The sequence below is a fragment of the Pezoporus occidentalis genome, unplaced genomic scaffold (assembly GCF_034315485.1).
Source record: "Pezoporus occidentalis ecotype Australia unplaced genomic scaffold, CSIRO_AGI_Poc_V1 ctg191, whole genome shotgun sequence".
NCBI lineage: Eukaryota > Metazoa > Chordata > Aves > Psittaciformes > Psittacidae > Pezoporus > Pezoporus occidentalis.
Window position 1 is genome coordinate 700,615 of NW_026913760.1, and position 16,201 is coordinate 716,815.

Here is a 16,201-nt window from a genome sequence, read left to right on the forward strand (position 1 = left end):
ACAGAAGCACTGATTTCAGCTTGTGTGGCAAATAGAGATGCACCTAAAATCCTGTTGATGAACCCTTGTTGGGATGCCCCAGCCCCTCCTGGACAGGCTCAGGTGGGAATAATGTGATAATCACAGGGTTCAGCAGCAAACGCCTACCTGAGGAGGCTGCAAAGGGAAGTAGCAGCATGATGCTGCTGTCCTCAGGTCACGCCAAAGGAAGGGCTTTCCTTTTCTCACCTCTCCTTCCCTTTCTCTTTTCCTGGTTGCTTTTTAGCTGCCAGTGAAAACTCAAGGAGGTGCAATGGAGCGTTGCTGCCTGCCCTGCCGATGAGCACAGGAGAGAAGATCAGAAGATAAAAGTGCTATTTATGCCCCTCAAAACCCTTTCTGACAGCTTTAGAGCCCTGTTTGCACTGCAGAGTAAATGCTGAGCTCCCCTTCCTCCATGTAGTAAAGCTGTGGTAGTCCCAAAGGGTGAGGTGTGTAACGTGCTTCATGAGTGCTCCTCCATCACCTTCAAGCCTTTAGCATGGCTCCTTGGGAGGAGGAACGAGCTGCTGGAAGTGCCACCCATTTGCATGTGGCATTTGCCAAGAGCCCTGACACCGATATCCCCATCTCCCTCCAGGCTGGCTGGTGCTTAGCTCTGGGAATGCATCCGATGTTCTAATTGACACTAATGGCTTTGTTGGAACCGGTACAGCTTGTTGTGTCAACATCTTTAGAGGGTATTTCCACATGTGTTGTATGTACCCGATAGAGCGTAGCCACTCGACCTGCAGGATTTCCTGTAGGGGAGCTCTATAGGCGCTCACTTTGCTGCGCTCAGCACTTGCTCCTATATTGAAGCCTCGGGCTGGTACCAGCGAACAGATTCCCTGCTACGGCGCAGTCTGTGATTTATAAACTTCCCAAGTGGTATTTTTCCTAAGGGCCTACAAGGATTAAATGGGCTCTGTAACGGGTGAAAGGAGGAAGAGCAACCGCAGGCTTTGCTGGAGGGAGGAAGGTGCACCAGGAGCATCAGTTGTGAACACAGCGCGATGCTCCCTGGGACGTGTGGATGCTGCTGCTGGTGGTGGCCGCATCCCTGGGACAGTGTGTGAGGATGCCATCTGAGGGGTCCTTCTGGCAGAGGCATTAGGACCAGTGCAAGGCCTACGTGCTCTATGGGACATGGGTGCTTCCCCCTGTGCCACCGAAGCCCCAGCGCCTGGGTTTTTAAGTCCTTGGATTAATCCAGGATCTAGGCTGTGTTTGTTCACCGCATATGATCATTATCTTTGTTTCTCTTCAAATATTGTTCCTGCTTTAAAGGGTAATGAACATAAAGGCAAATATTTCACCCCTTCCCTCTTGAAATTTCATTAAGCTGCGTATTTACCTTGGGTGACAAGATGCAGGCCATGGAGGGAAAGGTTTTCCGGCCACACCTCGAGTCGCTATCTTATTCTGCCACAGTTGTGCACAAAGGGAATAAACCCACTTGTATTTATCCATGAGATTTAATTCCTTCTGAAAGACAAGGGATCCCTTTGTAGAACAGGTAAGTGTTTTCTGCAGGTGTAAATCTGCTGTGGAGAGCTGAGCAGCCAAGCCCTGGATGTGAATGGCTGTGGAGGAGATGAACGTGATTCCAGCCCCAGATAGTGCCAGTTTTTGGCCGTGAGGCTTTTGGTCCTGGAATTAAGCATCTCCCTTACCCTCAACCTACAATATACATCCCCAGTGCAGCATCCTCACCTTTGCTTCCCTTACTCCCTGTGAGCAGCAAGGCCAGGCTTTCCTTTCCCCCCCGTTTGCTTTTCACCTGCTGTGATTTACACACCAAAAGCCTGTTTGCTATTGCCTGGGATAAACCAAACCCTCCCGAAGCTGCCCAGGTCCGCCCTGGCCAGCGCAGCCCTGACCCCAGCGCAGCTCAAGTCAGTCAAGCGCCTTCCTTTCTAAATCGCCATTGTTTTATTTGCTTTAAAGCTTTGCCCCCTGTGGTGCCTTTAGCAAGTGGGGTTTTAGCGTGAGCCGTGCCCCAGGGCTGCTTTGCAAAGCAGATGCGGAATCTCCCGGTGAAAGAGAGTGTGGTAGATAAATACTGCAGTAATTCCTCCTTTCACCAGCGCAAACAGGGGATGGGGAGGGTTGATGTGCCATCAACACCCAGCAAAACGCCTCTCAGCACGCAGGGGGGGAAATAGTGCTCATCTGATAACGATGCTCCAGGTTGTTGGGGTTGGGAGAGCAAAGAGTGGCCCTGTCTCCTGCTGGGCTCTAAACTGGGGTGAAATGAAGCAGATTTTGGTGTCGTGGAGCAGATTTTGGTCCCTCTTCTGAAGCCGGAGAGTTCCAGACCCTCGATTAGATGATGTCTTGGTACTTGGTGCCCAGGCATGAGGCTGCCTTGTGGTGCCTCAGATCTTGCAGAGATGCCTCAGATGCTCCAGGATTTTTGCCCTAAAGTTCTCCCTTTACCTATTAGTCGGCATGAAACCCCCCAGTGTTCCACATTGCCTGTGCTGTTGGGGACCAGGCTGTGCCTTTGGGATGCAGTCCTGGGGCTAGGAAGGTTTGGTTTAGCTTTGACCATCTCCATCTCCCTTTAATTCAACGGAGTGGCTGGCTCTTGAATTGAGATGGGTGAAGACCTGAATCATCCCTGCCTTGTTCTAGGGGGAAAAGTGGATGCAGGCAGCTGTTTGCTGGGGGGGCAGTGTGGATACCCACATTAGAACGGTGGCATGTGGGGAGAACTCTGTTTCTAATGGAAACTCGCCTGGGAGCTGAGCATTGCCCTGCCTTGGACGTGAGCATCCCTCACAGCACACCCGTCCCATAGACACTGGCAGAGCTCCCGGCTGCTGCAGTCTAGAAGGAGGATTAATGTTATCTGGGTATAAAGGGAGCTCCAGACCCAGCTTGGGGTGGTGGTGGGGAACATCTGCACATGCTTGAGGGCAGCATCTGGCCTTTGGGGCGCTTTGCCCTGGTCCCAGCTGATGGGATGATGCTTGTGAAGCCTTTTGCCACCTTCCTGCAGAGGAAGTGAGGGAACTGGCAGGGTAAATCCTGCCAATCCCCACCCCAGAGGCCCGGGTGCTGCTGGACCCCATGAGAAAGTGGCTCCAAGTGAATAACTGCTTCTATAGGGCTCGGTTCTCCCAGTCTTTTATCCCGAGGGGAGTGGTGAGGAGCACCGGGTGCCCCCACCCAGGCTCTGTTTGCAGACAGACTTGTGCTAATCCCTGGGCTTTCTGGTGCAGCGCGAGCAGGACCCTGTCTGCCTCCTGGGCCATGGAAAAGTACCACGGAGGCTTTGCTGCCATCCCTGGGTTTACCTCCTCTTGGGAGCGTGGGCTCCTCAGGATGGGGTCCCTTTCTCCTCCTTTGCCCTGATGAGGGCAATGCAGACTGTTTGACACTGAGGATGTAAAATCACGCCCTTCCAAGCTGGGAATATCCCTGGGAGGCTCAGGAGGAGTCAGGGCTCGAGGGGATGTGCATGGCCGAGGGGAGATCGGCCTCATTCCAAGGTTATACCACCTGGAGCCTGGAATAAACTTGCTTTTCTAGGAATCTGGGTGCCCCAAAAGGCTCTGGATGAGAAGAGCTGGGGAGACCGTGCTTGGCTGATGGCCCTTGGAAACCCAAACCCTCGTGCTGCAAGACCAGGGGAAAACCAACCACAGTGCTGTGAGCATCCTCCCCTGCTGACTCTGCAGAGGTTCCCCCCCCCAGCTCCGGCACTATCCAGTGGGAATGTCCCGTGGGAGCCAGAGCCTCCCTTATGTCCTTGCTCTCCCTGCCATAGCTGGCAACTCCCCCGGGCCGCAGGGATGGAGGCAGAGCCCGGATGCTGCAGCTCCTTCCATGGCTTTCCCCCTCCCTGTTCCCAGGACGGGCATTGCCGGGGGGTCCTTGGCTGTAGTGAGGTGACCATGGTGACACCTTCCCTTTCCTACCTTGGGGATACAGCAAGGAGCCTGAATCCATCTGCTCACACACCCGGTACCTGACTCCAAAAGCCTTTTTCTTGGCCCCGTTTCCTTTTTCTCCCAAGACCTGAGCACTTCAGCACGAACCCACCCGTATTTGCCTCGCTCCCGACTCCTTTTCCTGTAAAACTACTTGTCTTATCTCCCGACTTTCCCTTCTGCGAGTGGCCTGCCATAAATTCCTGCAGCCGGACGGCTTTGGAAGCACTTCCAGGGCTCTTTGCTGTGGATTTCTCTCCTCCTTTGGCTGTTCTTAATAAATGGTGCTCAGACCATAACAGAAGAAAGAGGAGGAATTTGCCTTGGGTTTTTGAGGGAAGCAGCAAAGGAGTCTCCCATGGGAATGCCACCAATGAAACTGTGTTTTGCTGCATCTCCAAAGTACTTCTTACTCTTTTTGCCCCCTTTTCTTGCCCCATCAATTGTCCATCATGGTGAAAATCTGCCTCGATGACTCTGCCACTCAGCTTTTCCCTGTCCCCCCTTTGGCACTGCTGCTGCCAGGATGGCTCAAGGAGCAAGAGGAAGCACCAAGTGGTCCCAGTGGCTCAAAATGGGGTTTGGGACTCCCTGTCATAGGATGGCCTTGCCACAGAGGCTCTACCTGGGTTAGAAGGGGATAAAGCATTTCTGTGGGTAAGAGCATCTACTATAAGAATAGTAAATACTGGAAGTCCCCAAGGGTTTTAAGAGCTCCAAACCCTTGTGCTTTATGGCTTAGTTTGCCTCTTTCCTTGGGAAGCATCCGCGCATCCCCAAAGGTGCATCCCAGTGCTCATTGCCGAAAGGTTTTCTGTGTCTCCCTCCAAAGCATCTTTGTACTGATACCAAAACCAGGGGAACCACCAGCCTGATGCAGTGTCCTTGCATTTTCCATCCCCTATTTAGCTCCGTGTAGCAATCTTGTTCCCACTGCTCTGCTTTGCAAATGTTGTGTAGGTCAAGTTGAAGATTTCTCTTGGCCCGAGTCCTGCGAGCCTGTGCCAAGTATGTGGTTTATTGCATGCAAATGTTAGTCAACAGTTACATTGTCCAAAGGAAGCCTTTTTTCTTTCTTTCTTGCCTTTTTTTTTTCCCCCTAGCTTGAAATAAATGAGTTGGCACAAAGCAGTGTAAATGTTATGTCAGCATTAGAAGCTGTTTAATCTTGATGGATGCGTTAGCGGCGGAGCGTGACATTAATTGACAGACATTAAATGATGCTTTCTGTTTCCAGTTGTGTACAAACAGGAGTTCTCCTTTGTTAAGGCTCATTAAAACTCCAAGTCCCCATAGTTAAGGGGGGGATTTTTCTTTCCTTTATGAATCAAGGGGCTATTTATCAGCGGGAAAGCCTCCCATGTCATTCCCGCTGTGATTAATGCTGTAACACCCTCCGATGCCTTGGTTATCCAAATGGCACAGCCCTTCCTTTTTGTCCTCGTGCTTTGTGCTTGGACAAGAAAAGGAAAAACCGACTGGAAGTCCATCTTCTGCCCATAAAGAAACCACTTGGGGGTTGTAGAGAGAAGGAGAGGAGGGAGGGCAGGGCGTGATGCAACAGGGGACGCAGCCAAGATGTTTCTCCATGGCAGAGGCTGCAAAGGAGCCGGAGCTGCTGCCAGCACCCCTGCCTCCAACCAGCACCAACGTCTGAGCCAGAACCTGCTCATTTTGCCATCTTAATGCTTGCTTTGGCTTCGATTTATTCCCTTTTAAAGCTGTTGAAGCTGGGGGCAATGGTAGTTACTGCACTTTGCTTTCCATTCGGGAAAAGCTGCTGCTGCCAACAGCAGAAGGGAGGGAGTGTGTGCCCAAGGTTGGTCCCTCTCCACCCCTGTACGAGGGGAAACGTTCACACCGACAGCTCCCAGGATGGATCCTTCTCCTTATGGAGCCCAGCACTGCCCCGATTGTGCTGATGGGGTTGCAGGAGGGGAAGGCAGGGGCAGAAATAAAACCTGGGAGCAGTGCTCGTGGTGCAAAACTCCGGAGGCCGCTGGGATTAGGCTTAAACTGCGGGATTAGGGGTAATTTGGGGGTGATAAGTAAGATACTTCACTATATAAGCTCTTGCTTTTGGGAAGCAGTCACCTGTTTTGTGTTCATCAGATGGTAAATGGGATTAGAGGATGATCAGACACCCTATGCTTGGCTGCATGGGTGATGGAGTAGCTAGAAACAGCGATGATGATTTCCCACCTTGTGAGCTCAGGACAATTCACTGCACAAAACTCACTTGGGTGCAGCATCTGCAGGAGCTGTTCATGGGAGAAGCTGACGGGACACCCATGGCCAGAAACAGGCTCAAAAGAACCCCCAAACCCAGGGCAAAAACCCCACAGAGGCAGCTGGTTTTTAGTAAAGACTCCGAGCTCTTTATTCCAAAGGACAACACAAATCAGATGAAATAGTATCAAAAAACAGGTACAAAAATAGCAACTATTTGCACTGGCCTTGCTTTGTGCCAGGGGTTACCCATGAGCAGCTGGGTGTCGAAGCAGCAGGAAGGGCATTTATTAGTTACAAACCATCAGTGGGGAGAAAAGAAGCAGCTACACCCCATCTTCCCAAAGAAGCAGGCAAGATGTTCAGTTTAGAGCTAATTTTCAGTTTAGATCTGATCTTCCCAGCCCAATTCAGTCCTTCCCAATGTTATGTGCCCATCCCTGCTGCTCTTCTGTGCAAAGGATGCGCCGGGACCCCTATTCAGGGGCAGCTCCGTGATGCTCAGAGCTGCTAATCCAGTGCATTTGGTGCACGTTCAGTGTCTCTGCATTGATTTAAGCAGCATCCTGAGGTTTGGCAGGGCCTTTTCCCCCTGGAGAGGAATCCGTGCCCTGCTGGGGCTTGGCTTTGAGGCCAGAAGGGCTTTATTTTATTGTTCCAAGCAGTGGATAAGCAAAGTGCAAAGTGGATAAGCAGCAGGGCTGGGTTTGAAACACATTGCAACAGTGCAGGGGAGACGTCTGCCTCGAGCACCAGGGCCACGCAGCATCGGAGAGCAGGAGCTGGAAGGGAAATGATATCTCCAGATATTAAGGGTTTCTTTCAGGCTATTAGAAAGCAACTGGTTGTCCTCCAAAGCCAGCAAGGGCTTTGATAGCGAGAGCACATGAGTATCTACTGCAAAGGGCTTCAGTTCGCACGTTCTGCACTCCCCATCCTCCCTCGTCCGCATCCCCCAGCAGCTTCATCTTTGCGAGCTTGCACCATTCGAGTCGATTGGCAAGGCAAAAGCTCAGCTTCCAAATAATCTGCTTTAAAGGGACAGATCTAAGCGGGTTCTGGTTTAATTCCCTATTTCCCTGCTGCAGGAGGGGGTTGGACCAAGGTGATTCTGAATTCTCTGTCAGAGCAGGCACCACAGGCACTTTTCTGGTGCTCCACAGGGAAGAAACCTCTACTTCTGTTTTATCCCAGGGTATTCTACGTGTTCCAGCAGAGCTTTGCTGAGCGACACGAGTGAGAAAAAGCAGTTGCTGTGTTCCTTCTCTTGGAAACCTCATTTATTTTTACACTTTCTCCCATGGATTTAGTGACATCTCAAGTTTTAAGTATGATTAGGTGCAAAAAAACCCCAGTCTTTGCTCTTCTACCAGTGCAAATGATTGTCTCACTAAGAAACCACTTGTAAAGGTCTCATCCTCTTCTTGTCCCCATGTCCTGATGTGGGGTTCAGGCTGATTTCAGTGGCAAACAGGGAGTTTGCTGCTTTGGAAGCTGATGGGAGCGTCGAGCTCTTGGAGCCGTTGCTATTCTAAACAGCTCATATGGGAATGTTCAAACAGCAGCAACACCCGGATATGCAAAGCTCATCTGTCACTGCGCTATTGTCCGCGTTCCCGAGGGGCTGGTTTGGCTTCTCAAGGCACCGGCAGCAGCAGTTGGCATCTCAGCATCCAGGGGCAGAGGGATGGGGTTGGTTGGGGTGAGCTGGGGCCATCGGCACTTCAGGCTCCTGTCCCTCATAGCGGAAAGGGGTTTAGTTCACCCCAAAAGCCACCTGCGTTACCTGTGGTGCTGCCTGACAGCATGTGGGAGTATTAGGGGGGGTCTAAGTCCCTTCTGGGACCATGAACCGTGATGCTATCAATGGCAGAGATGCCATCCCTTTCTCCCCCCCCCCCCCGAAAAGCCTTCAGTGTTTTACAGCTGCAGTTCCACCTCGTAACAGCGCTATCAAATGAGCTGAATTAAAAGCTTGAGGGGGGATCTGGGGGCTCTGTTTGGGTTCTTTTCTGTTAGCAACAAGAGAGGCTTGTGCGGCACCTAGATGCTGATCATTGCTGTGCGCAGGGTCTCGATTAACACTAGAAAAAGCAAGGCAGGATTAAAACCCCCACCCACAGAGGACGAAAGGCTGCTTTCTGCTCACAAGCAGCTGCTACCAGCCAGGGCTCCAGGCGCTCAGGTAGTAGAGGCAGGGCAGGGGGTGCCATCCGCCCCGCAGCGCCAGCAGGGATGCTCCATGGAGCTCGGTGGCTTTCGGCGTGCCCAGCCTGGGGATGCCGGAGGCCACCTCTTTCCGCTTGGTTTTGTACCTCCTGTTCTGGAACCAGATCTTCACCTGGGTCTCGGTGAGCTGCAGGGCCCGGGCCAGGCGGGCTCGCTCGGGGGCAGACAGGTACCGCTGGTGCCTGAATTCCTTCTCCAGTTCGAGGACTTGGCTGTGGGAAAAGGCTGCCCGCGAGCGCTTCGCCTGCTTGGGGGGACACGGGGCCATGGGCTGCAGTGGGGGGGCACAGGCTGACGGGTAGGGCTCCGCTGGGCTGTCTGTGGGAGGAAAGAGATGGGAATGAGCCGCTTGGAAAGAGCCCCGGTCACTTGATGTTCCCCTTGCAGAGAGTGAAATAGCGATGGGTGTCCCTGGAGAGAGGCTTCGGACAAGGGGAATGGCTTTAACCTGCCCGAGGGGAGACTGAGATGAGCTCTTAGGCAGAAGCTTCCCTGTGAGGGTGCTGAGGTGCTGGCACAGGGTGCCCAGAGGAGCTGTGGCTGCCCCATCCCTGCCATTCAATAGGAATATACATTCAAGGGACTCAGATGGGCTAAAGGGCTGGTTTGCAGTGGTGGAGGGGGTCTGCCTGGGTGCTATCGTTATGTACAGCGTGGCATCAACAGCTCTGGAGGATTTCATTGCAGAATTCATACTATGAAGGCACTTGTTTGAAATCTCCCCTTGCGCCTATGGGAAAATCCTGACTCCCCAAAGAGAACAAGTTTCTGTCCTCAGGTTACAAAGGGGAGCCCAGAAATGGGAAATCAGTGCAGCTTAGGGCAGGCTGCAGCGAGGAAGCACTGGAAATAAATCCCTCCCTGTTTGCTTTCATGGTTCCAAGGCAATGGCAAGAAACTTTGGTTCAGAAACTAAACCTTCAGGCCTGGGTTTACACACATCACTGCAGCCCCAAAGCAGCATCTCAGTGTTTGTCTTGCTTCTCATGGCACCTGATGCACAAAGGTGCTGCTCTCCCTGGGAAGCATCCCATAGGAGTGTTAAACCTCAAGTCTATTCATGCAGTGAGGTCCTTTCTGTGTAACCCCACCTTGGGACGGGAATGGGCCAGATGGGGTTTTTCCCTTTAGTTCTTTCTTGGTCTATTTCCTGAAGTCGAGAGCACAGTGCTCAGGATGGGAGCACGGGATGCTCGACTCCCGGCCGGTGTAAATCACAGCTGCCCCACTGAGATCCCTGTGGCTGCCCTGACTGACACCAGCAGCTTTCTGGGAGATCTGGTGCAGCTCCTGATGGTTTTCATTAGCCCCAGCCTGGTGGCTGCTTCTGAGCTTGCTTTCATGTAGAAACCCCTTCTCCCAGCACTGAAACTTAAAGCCAGCCTTCCCCTGGCAAGGGTTGGTGCAGCAAGCGAGAGCCAGTCACTACAGAGCTCAAAGCTGAGCTGGTGCAGCTCAGCCCAAGGGCTGCTTGGGCAAGGCAAGGCCAAGTCCCCTCCTGCAGCCCCAGCTGTGCTCATGCTGCTGCAGCACAAGGGGCAACAGGCACAGAGATTTGCTCCCGAGTATGGTTTTCAGTGGGAGGCTTCAGCAGGGAAACGTTATTCCTGAAGGAATTTGGGAGTTCCATGCTAGAAGGGGATGCTGTGCAAGGGGAGCAGGTTACTGTTAGTAAACCAGGTATGGGGGTACAGGCTGTGAAATCAGGGCTTCAAACAGCACAAATTCAACACAGGGACATTCAAAGGACCAGAGGCACCGGTGAGCTCAGCTGCGGGGGCATCAAGGATGGGCACAAGCTGCCTTTGCTGGGCACGTTCCACATAGAAGGGAACTTTATTTTCTGAGAAATCACAGAAATGCATTAATTGGGTTTCATTTGAAGTGGCGTTTTAGGCAGATTCAGTCCTTTGAGCTATTTGAAGCGCCCCATGAGAGGTTTGCTATTACACTGCCGCTATTCCTCCTCCTTTCCCACCCCTAGAGCACAGATACTCATGGTATTTAAAGCACAACTCATTTGGCTCCAGCAGCCGGGTCTGGATGCTGCCCCTTGCAGAGGGTTCTCCTTGACCCAACCATAACCATTGCGGATCCATTCCCCAGCCAGGAGCTTCCACTTCCTTACCTTGGGCTGCCTCTTGGGGTGTCCCTCGGGCTTGGGATGCTCCTGTGGGATAAGGGCTCCCGGCGGGGTGCCCTGGGGCAGAGCTGCCCTTGCTCCCCTCCACTGCCGCTGTCCCTGGCTCCCGGTCCTGGCTGCCCAATCCTCTGCTCTTGCCCCTCTCCGGCTGCGCTCCCTGTTCCTCCCCATCCCAGAGGATGTCTTGGATGAGGAAGGACGTCCGGGGCCTGGAGGCGATGGGCGCCGTGTGCGGGGCTGCTGCCGGGGTGCAGCTCATCCCTGCCGGGGTGCAGCTCATCCCTGCCGGGGCGCTGCTGCTGCTGCTGCTGCCGCCTGCTCTCTGCCTCCAGCCCGGCGCTCCTGCTCCTGCTCCTGCTCCTGCTCCTGCTCCTGCTCCTGCTCCTGCTCCTGCTCCTGCTCCTGCTCCTGCTCCTGCTCCTGCTCCTCTCCCTGCCCAGCGCCTCCCGGCCTTCCCAGCCTCCCGGCTCCGCATTTGTAGGGCAGGCAGCCAAACCTCCGGGGCCTGATTGGAGATCCCTGGCAGGAGTCTACGCCCTTCCCTGGTGTCTTGGCTCCCACCGGCTCCCCGGCTGCTTGCTTCTCCCCCTTGCTCAGGACACCCTTCCCCATGGATCCATGGGGTCACAGCCAAACCTCAGCCTCCTCCTTTGCCCCCCTGAGCTTTTATGGTGGATGATGCTTAAGTGAGTTCATCCTTTTGGGGGTCAAAATGCTTCCAAGGTGGGGTTTGGGTGAGAGGAGGGGGGGAGCAGCAGGGGTTGCTGCCTTGGAGGGATGCTCACCTGCAATGGATGCAGAGGAGGCTGCAAAGATGCTGAGAGATGGGCTTGTTCAGCTGGCAGTGTTCAAGGCCAGGTTGGATGGGCCTTGGAGCAAGCTGCTCTAGTGGAAGGTGTCCCTGCCCGTGGCAGGGATTGGAGCTGGATGAGATCCCTTCAACCCAAACCAGGCTGGGATTCTCTGCTGCAGGCCAGGCTTGGACCACAAGGTGATTACCTTTCTGGTTTAATTACTGGTGTTGATTAATTTGGGGGTTGTGTGGTTGGTTTTGCTTTGGAACAGGTTTTGCTGCAAAGCGACTGAAAGCATTTCACCGTTCAGGGGTTTTATTTGCAAATAATGATAGTAAAGACCAAAATAACCACCAAAGATATTAGGAAATATTGATCAAAACCGCATCTCAGAAGATCAGAGGAGCTCCAATAGTGTCCATAGAACAGTGATGTGCACAGACCCTGTATTCCAGCTGTCCTTAGGAAGCAATCCAGTGTTCATGTCCTGTGCTGGCAGCCTGGAGGAGCAGATCCCCTGGCAGCGGGAAGGATCAGACTCCAAAGCACTGAATAAATAAACACCTTGAGTCCCTGGGTCCCCCTCTCTCCTGCCCTGCCTTTGCAGACACAGGATGGATGTCCTGGGGTCATCCCCCCATCCGGGGGGTCAGACACCTCTGGATCCGGCTCCCACCCCGAGGCAGGCTGGGCTCTGGAGTGCAGTGGGGTTTTCCTCGGTGCTTCCCAATGAGCCCTCACCTACCAAGCCCTGATTCCCGCTTGCCCCGTGGCTTGCAAGCACAGGGGCTGGTGCTGAGCTGCGCTGGCCGTGCCCAAGCTCCCGTTCACAGTGTGGCTGCTGGGGGTGGCACTGGGGGGCACCGCAGCATAGCCCCCCCCATAGCTACCACCATAGGGGCTGCTGCTATAGGCACTGTAGTAGGAGCTGTAGGAGTAAGGGCCGGTGCTGTACGGGGCCGGGTAAGGCTGGGACCCCCCAAGGCAGGGTTTGCCATCCCTGACCAGCACCACGGGCACTGCCACCCTGCGGGCAGGCAGCGGGTGGGCAGCCAGCTCCAGGGACTTATCCTGCCTTTGCCTTTTGCACTTGTACCTGCGGTTCTGGAACCAGATCTTCACCTGGGTGGAGGTGAGCTTGAGCGCGCGGGCCAGATGCTCCCTCTCGGGAGCGGAGAGGTATTTGTGGTGCTTGAATTGGCGCTCCAGCTCCGAGACCTGTGCCTGCGAGAACAGAACCCGGGGCTTCCTCCGCTGCCGCTGCTTGGGGTGCTGGCCGGGGTCACCTCTCTGCTCCCCTGCCTCCAGAGGGGCGGCGAGCAAGCGTTGTCCTGCAGCAAGGAAAACCCAAAGTGAGAGCCGAGCCTGGATCTGCGCCCAGAGAGTGTTTCCGAAGGAGGGATTGAACCGGGAATGGGGCCCGTGGGAATCAGATGAAGTAGGGCTGCGAGTTGACAAGTTTCATATCAGCTTTCCTGTGGTATTTAATGGGAATTCACAACAATTCTCCCCCTTTTGGGGATGGAGTTAGGCTGTTACATGGATTCTGGATAATGCCGCCTTTCGGTCCTTCCTAACCATGCTTGCTGTGGCAGCCCCAGCCTGGAGGAGCACAGGGAAAGGGGGTTACCCGCAGGTTTGAGTACTCCAAAAGGCAAATCCCCTTCCCACCGTCCTGCTTCGGAGCAGTGGGAGTCAGATCTCCGGCAGGATTTACCTGCAGCACCAAAGGAAAGGAGAATCCCGAATGGGAGCAAACCCCGAAAAAGGAAAAGGGCTGGGAACCCGAAAAAGGAAAAGGGCTGGGAATGAAGGAGGAGAAAATATCAGACCTGAGCAAAGATGTTAACGAGTTATTTGGGTCTGTTTTAACCTGCTGAGGTTTGTGTTGCAGGTGAGGCAACCACGGACGGGTCCTGCACATCCTGCTTGGGATGCGCTCGGTCCCCGGCAGCCACAGTAGGGGCCAGGGGTTGTGCGGGGGACGGGACACTGCTGGAAACCGGGGTGCTGGAGGGCAGGTATGGACCCGGTCCGATCCCCTCCCGGCGGCCGCCCTGGAGCCGCATCCCCTCGTTGTCCCTTGGGGCGTTGGTTCCCGTCCCCAGCGGGGCCAGCTCTGGAGCGTGGATACGGGGGGGCTGTGACTTCGGAAACGGTGGCGATTTGGGGTTTTCGGCAGAACCCCCCCCCCCCCATCCATCTTTTCCCCCCGCCGGCGGCCGTTTCGTTTCCCCGAGGGCGCACGGGGCGGATGCGCGGGATGCTTGCCGGGCTGCCGGAAAACGCCCCAAACAACCCCCAAAACCCCTAAACCCTGGGGAAAAATGGGGGAAAAGAGGAAAAAAATTGAGCAAAGAGAAAAAGAGAGGGGGAAAGGAGGAAACTCCCCACGGCCCGTGGCGAGGAGCCCCGGCTCCAGCGGGACCGTGCCTGCAGGGTGCGAAGATGCAACGGCCGGCTGCGCTGCCCTCGCTTTTCCACCCCGGGGGAACGAAAGCGGCTCCATAGGGCACCCCCCGGCCCCGGTTCCCCCCCCCCGGCCCCACCGGTCACTTACGCGGCTGCTCTTCCTCCCCGCCGGGGCTGCGGGGGGCGAGGGCCGCCCCGGCCGTGTCCGTGCGCTCCAGGTTGAGGATGTCCTTCACCGAGAAGGGGGTGGGCAGCATCCCCGCGCCCGGCGGGGGCCCGGCGGGGCCGTCCGTCTGCGCTCCGGGCTCCGCTGCCCGGCTCTGACCCTCCTGTAGCCGCCGGGCCAAGCGCCACCCCTGGCCCCTCCGTCGGGGGGGTGTCCCCATGCGCTGCCCCCCCTGCAGCTCCCGCAGACGGAGCCAGACCCTCTCGATGCTCCCGAAACAAGGGGGCAGCGAGAAGCGGGGTGGGGGGGGGGGGGGGGATTTGGGCTAAACAGCAATAAAGCAAATCAGGTCGATTTTAGCTCCATTAAGGTCACATTAGCGAGCGGCTTCAGGAGATAAGGGCTGATAAGGGGAGAAGACCACCAAGCTCCTGCAGGCCAGGGAGAGGGGGGGATGCTGTGGGAGCCACCACTTCATCTCTCCCAGTGCTGCCTTGGGCAGTAGCAGAGCCCCAGCAGGGCATGGAGTGGGGTTAGGGCCCCCCAAATGGGTTTGGGGAGCAGGGTGGACCCCTCCAGCTGTGGGGTGATGCTGGGTCTTATCGGAGCCCAGTGAGCGGCTACGTCAATTAAAATTCCTGGTGCTGGTGTTTGCTGATAGCCCTGACAGGGCCGAGCTGGCTTTTTGTCTGGGTTCAGTTGGTATCTCCTGCAGCACCGAAAGAGCCAAACTGGGCTGTGAGCGGAGGCTGAATAAATAAACCAGGCGAGGAAGAGAGGGGCTGGGACAGGAGGGGGAATGAATACAGTGGCTTGGGGAGAGAAGTGCTCACAGGTCGGTCCTCATTGCTGGGTAATGCACAAGCGCCTTCCCAGCCCCTCTCTGTGGTTTTAGCTCTGCTCCTGCCCATGGAACATCCCTGCACACGGTGCCTGTATCTCCAGTGGAAATTAGGAATTAGGATGGATGCATCATAGGAGTTCCCGTTCCCCGGGAGGGGGTGGGCAATGTGTGTGGGTGCGGCACAGCCCCCCTTTAGCATCTGCTAAATCCCTTTGGCAGGGATAAAGCCCAGACCCTGCTCAAGTGGTTTCCTTCAGGCTTCCCCCCTGGAGAGCCCTTGCTCTGCTCTGGGACGGCTTCAAGTTGTGCTGCTCCTTGCTGCAGGCCTGATCCTGCCCTCTTTACCCTTGGTAGGTAAAGGATGCTGAAAGGATACCTGGGGTATCCTTAGTTTTGCCTTTTGGGGGGCCCTTCCTTCCCAGACCCCCTATTTCTAATCCCATACAGGAGCAACACTGCTGCAGCTCACTTCAACCAGCCCAAGCCCCTTGGGCAGGAGCCTCCATGGTGGCTCTGTGCTCCCCGCAGCCCTTTGCCATGGTCCCTATGGACCAGGTTAAATCCTGCAGACCCATTCTCCAAGTCCAAGCCTGTGCCCTGTTCCCAAAGCCCCTTCCCAGTCCCCAGCTGGATTCATGGCCAGGTTTAAAGGACTTGTTTGAGCCTCAAACCACCAAAAGGCGAGAGCAAACAGACAGTAACATTACACCTTGGCTTGTTGATGGCGGGAGGCAGCCGGCGCCAAGGTAAAATGCTTGGCTGGGATCGAGACGGGCAGGAAGGGATTGGGGTAAGTAGCTTTATCCGCCCCTAATGACTCCGAGTGGCTGAGATTAATGGAGAGGCTGGAGTTTGGCTTTCAGGACCTGCGGAGAGATGAGCGCTGGGTGGGTTGAGTCAGGGGAGAGTGAAGGGAAATGGAGCTTAAGACGGCAGTGGGGCAGGATTAGTGGCCCCCATCTCTGCGTCCCCATGGGTCGCATCCAGCCCTCCCTTCCTTGGGTGAGGTTTGTCACTCATTGCTGCAGGGGCTCCCCTGCCCAAACCTGCTGCCAAGCTCACCCGGCCCCATCCCTGCTCCCTGCCCCATGCCTGGGAGCTTCCCCACTGCCTTCCCAATGCCGCAGATATCGGCATCCAAAGGGCCTCCGGCGCTTCCCTTGGTGCCAGGGATGGAGCAGAGCTCTCAGCCACAGCATTTTGGCAGCGAGAGGCCCCTGGGGGATTTCTGGGAAGAAGCCTGAGAGGATCCATCATAAATCATCGGCTTCTTTTGTATTGGGCCGTTGATGTTATTACCGCTCCCCAGGGACATTACTCCTCTCTTTAACTGGGTTAGGTGAAACCAGGAGAAAGCTGCCTCCAGCCACCGCCGGGTGTTTAAACGGGAGGATTTCTATGGCAGCAGCACAACTGCAGCTCCCA

The 16,201-nt window shown here is 55.2% G+C and overlaps 2 protein-coding genes across 2 annotated transcripts; both read right to left on the reverse strand.

Moving 5' to 3' along the window:
• Positions 1–6,314: 6,314 nt before the first annotated feature.
• Positions 6,315–10,831, reverse strand: NKX3-1 (NK3 homeobox 1). Its single transcript, XM_062617008.1, has 2 exons — positions 10,546–10,831; positions 6,315–8,735 (listed from the first exon to the last, which is right to left on the reverse strand). Exons 1-2 carry the CDS (start codon positions 10,817–10,819, stop codon positions 8,347–8,349), a joined length of 663 nt encoding a protein of 220 aa, XP_062472992.1. The 5' UTR covers positions 10,820–10,831; the 3' UTR covers positions 6,315–8,346.
• Positions 10,832–11,785: 954 nt separating this feature from the next.
• NKX2-6 (NK2 homeobox 6) lies at positions 11,786–14,144 on the reverse strand. Its single transcript, XM_062617009.1, has 2 exons — positions 13,915–14,144; positions 11,786–12,685 (listed from the first exon to the last, which is right to left on the reverse strand). The coding sequence occupies exons 1-2, from the start codon at positions 14,021–14,023 to the stop codon at positions 12,096–12,098; spliced, it is 699 nt and encodes a 232-aa protein (XP_062472993.1). The 5' UTR covers positions 14,024–14,144; the 3' UTR covers positions 11,786–12,095.
• Between the last annotated feature and the right edge of the window lie 2,057 nt (positions 14,145–16,201).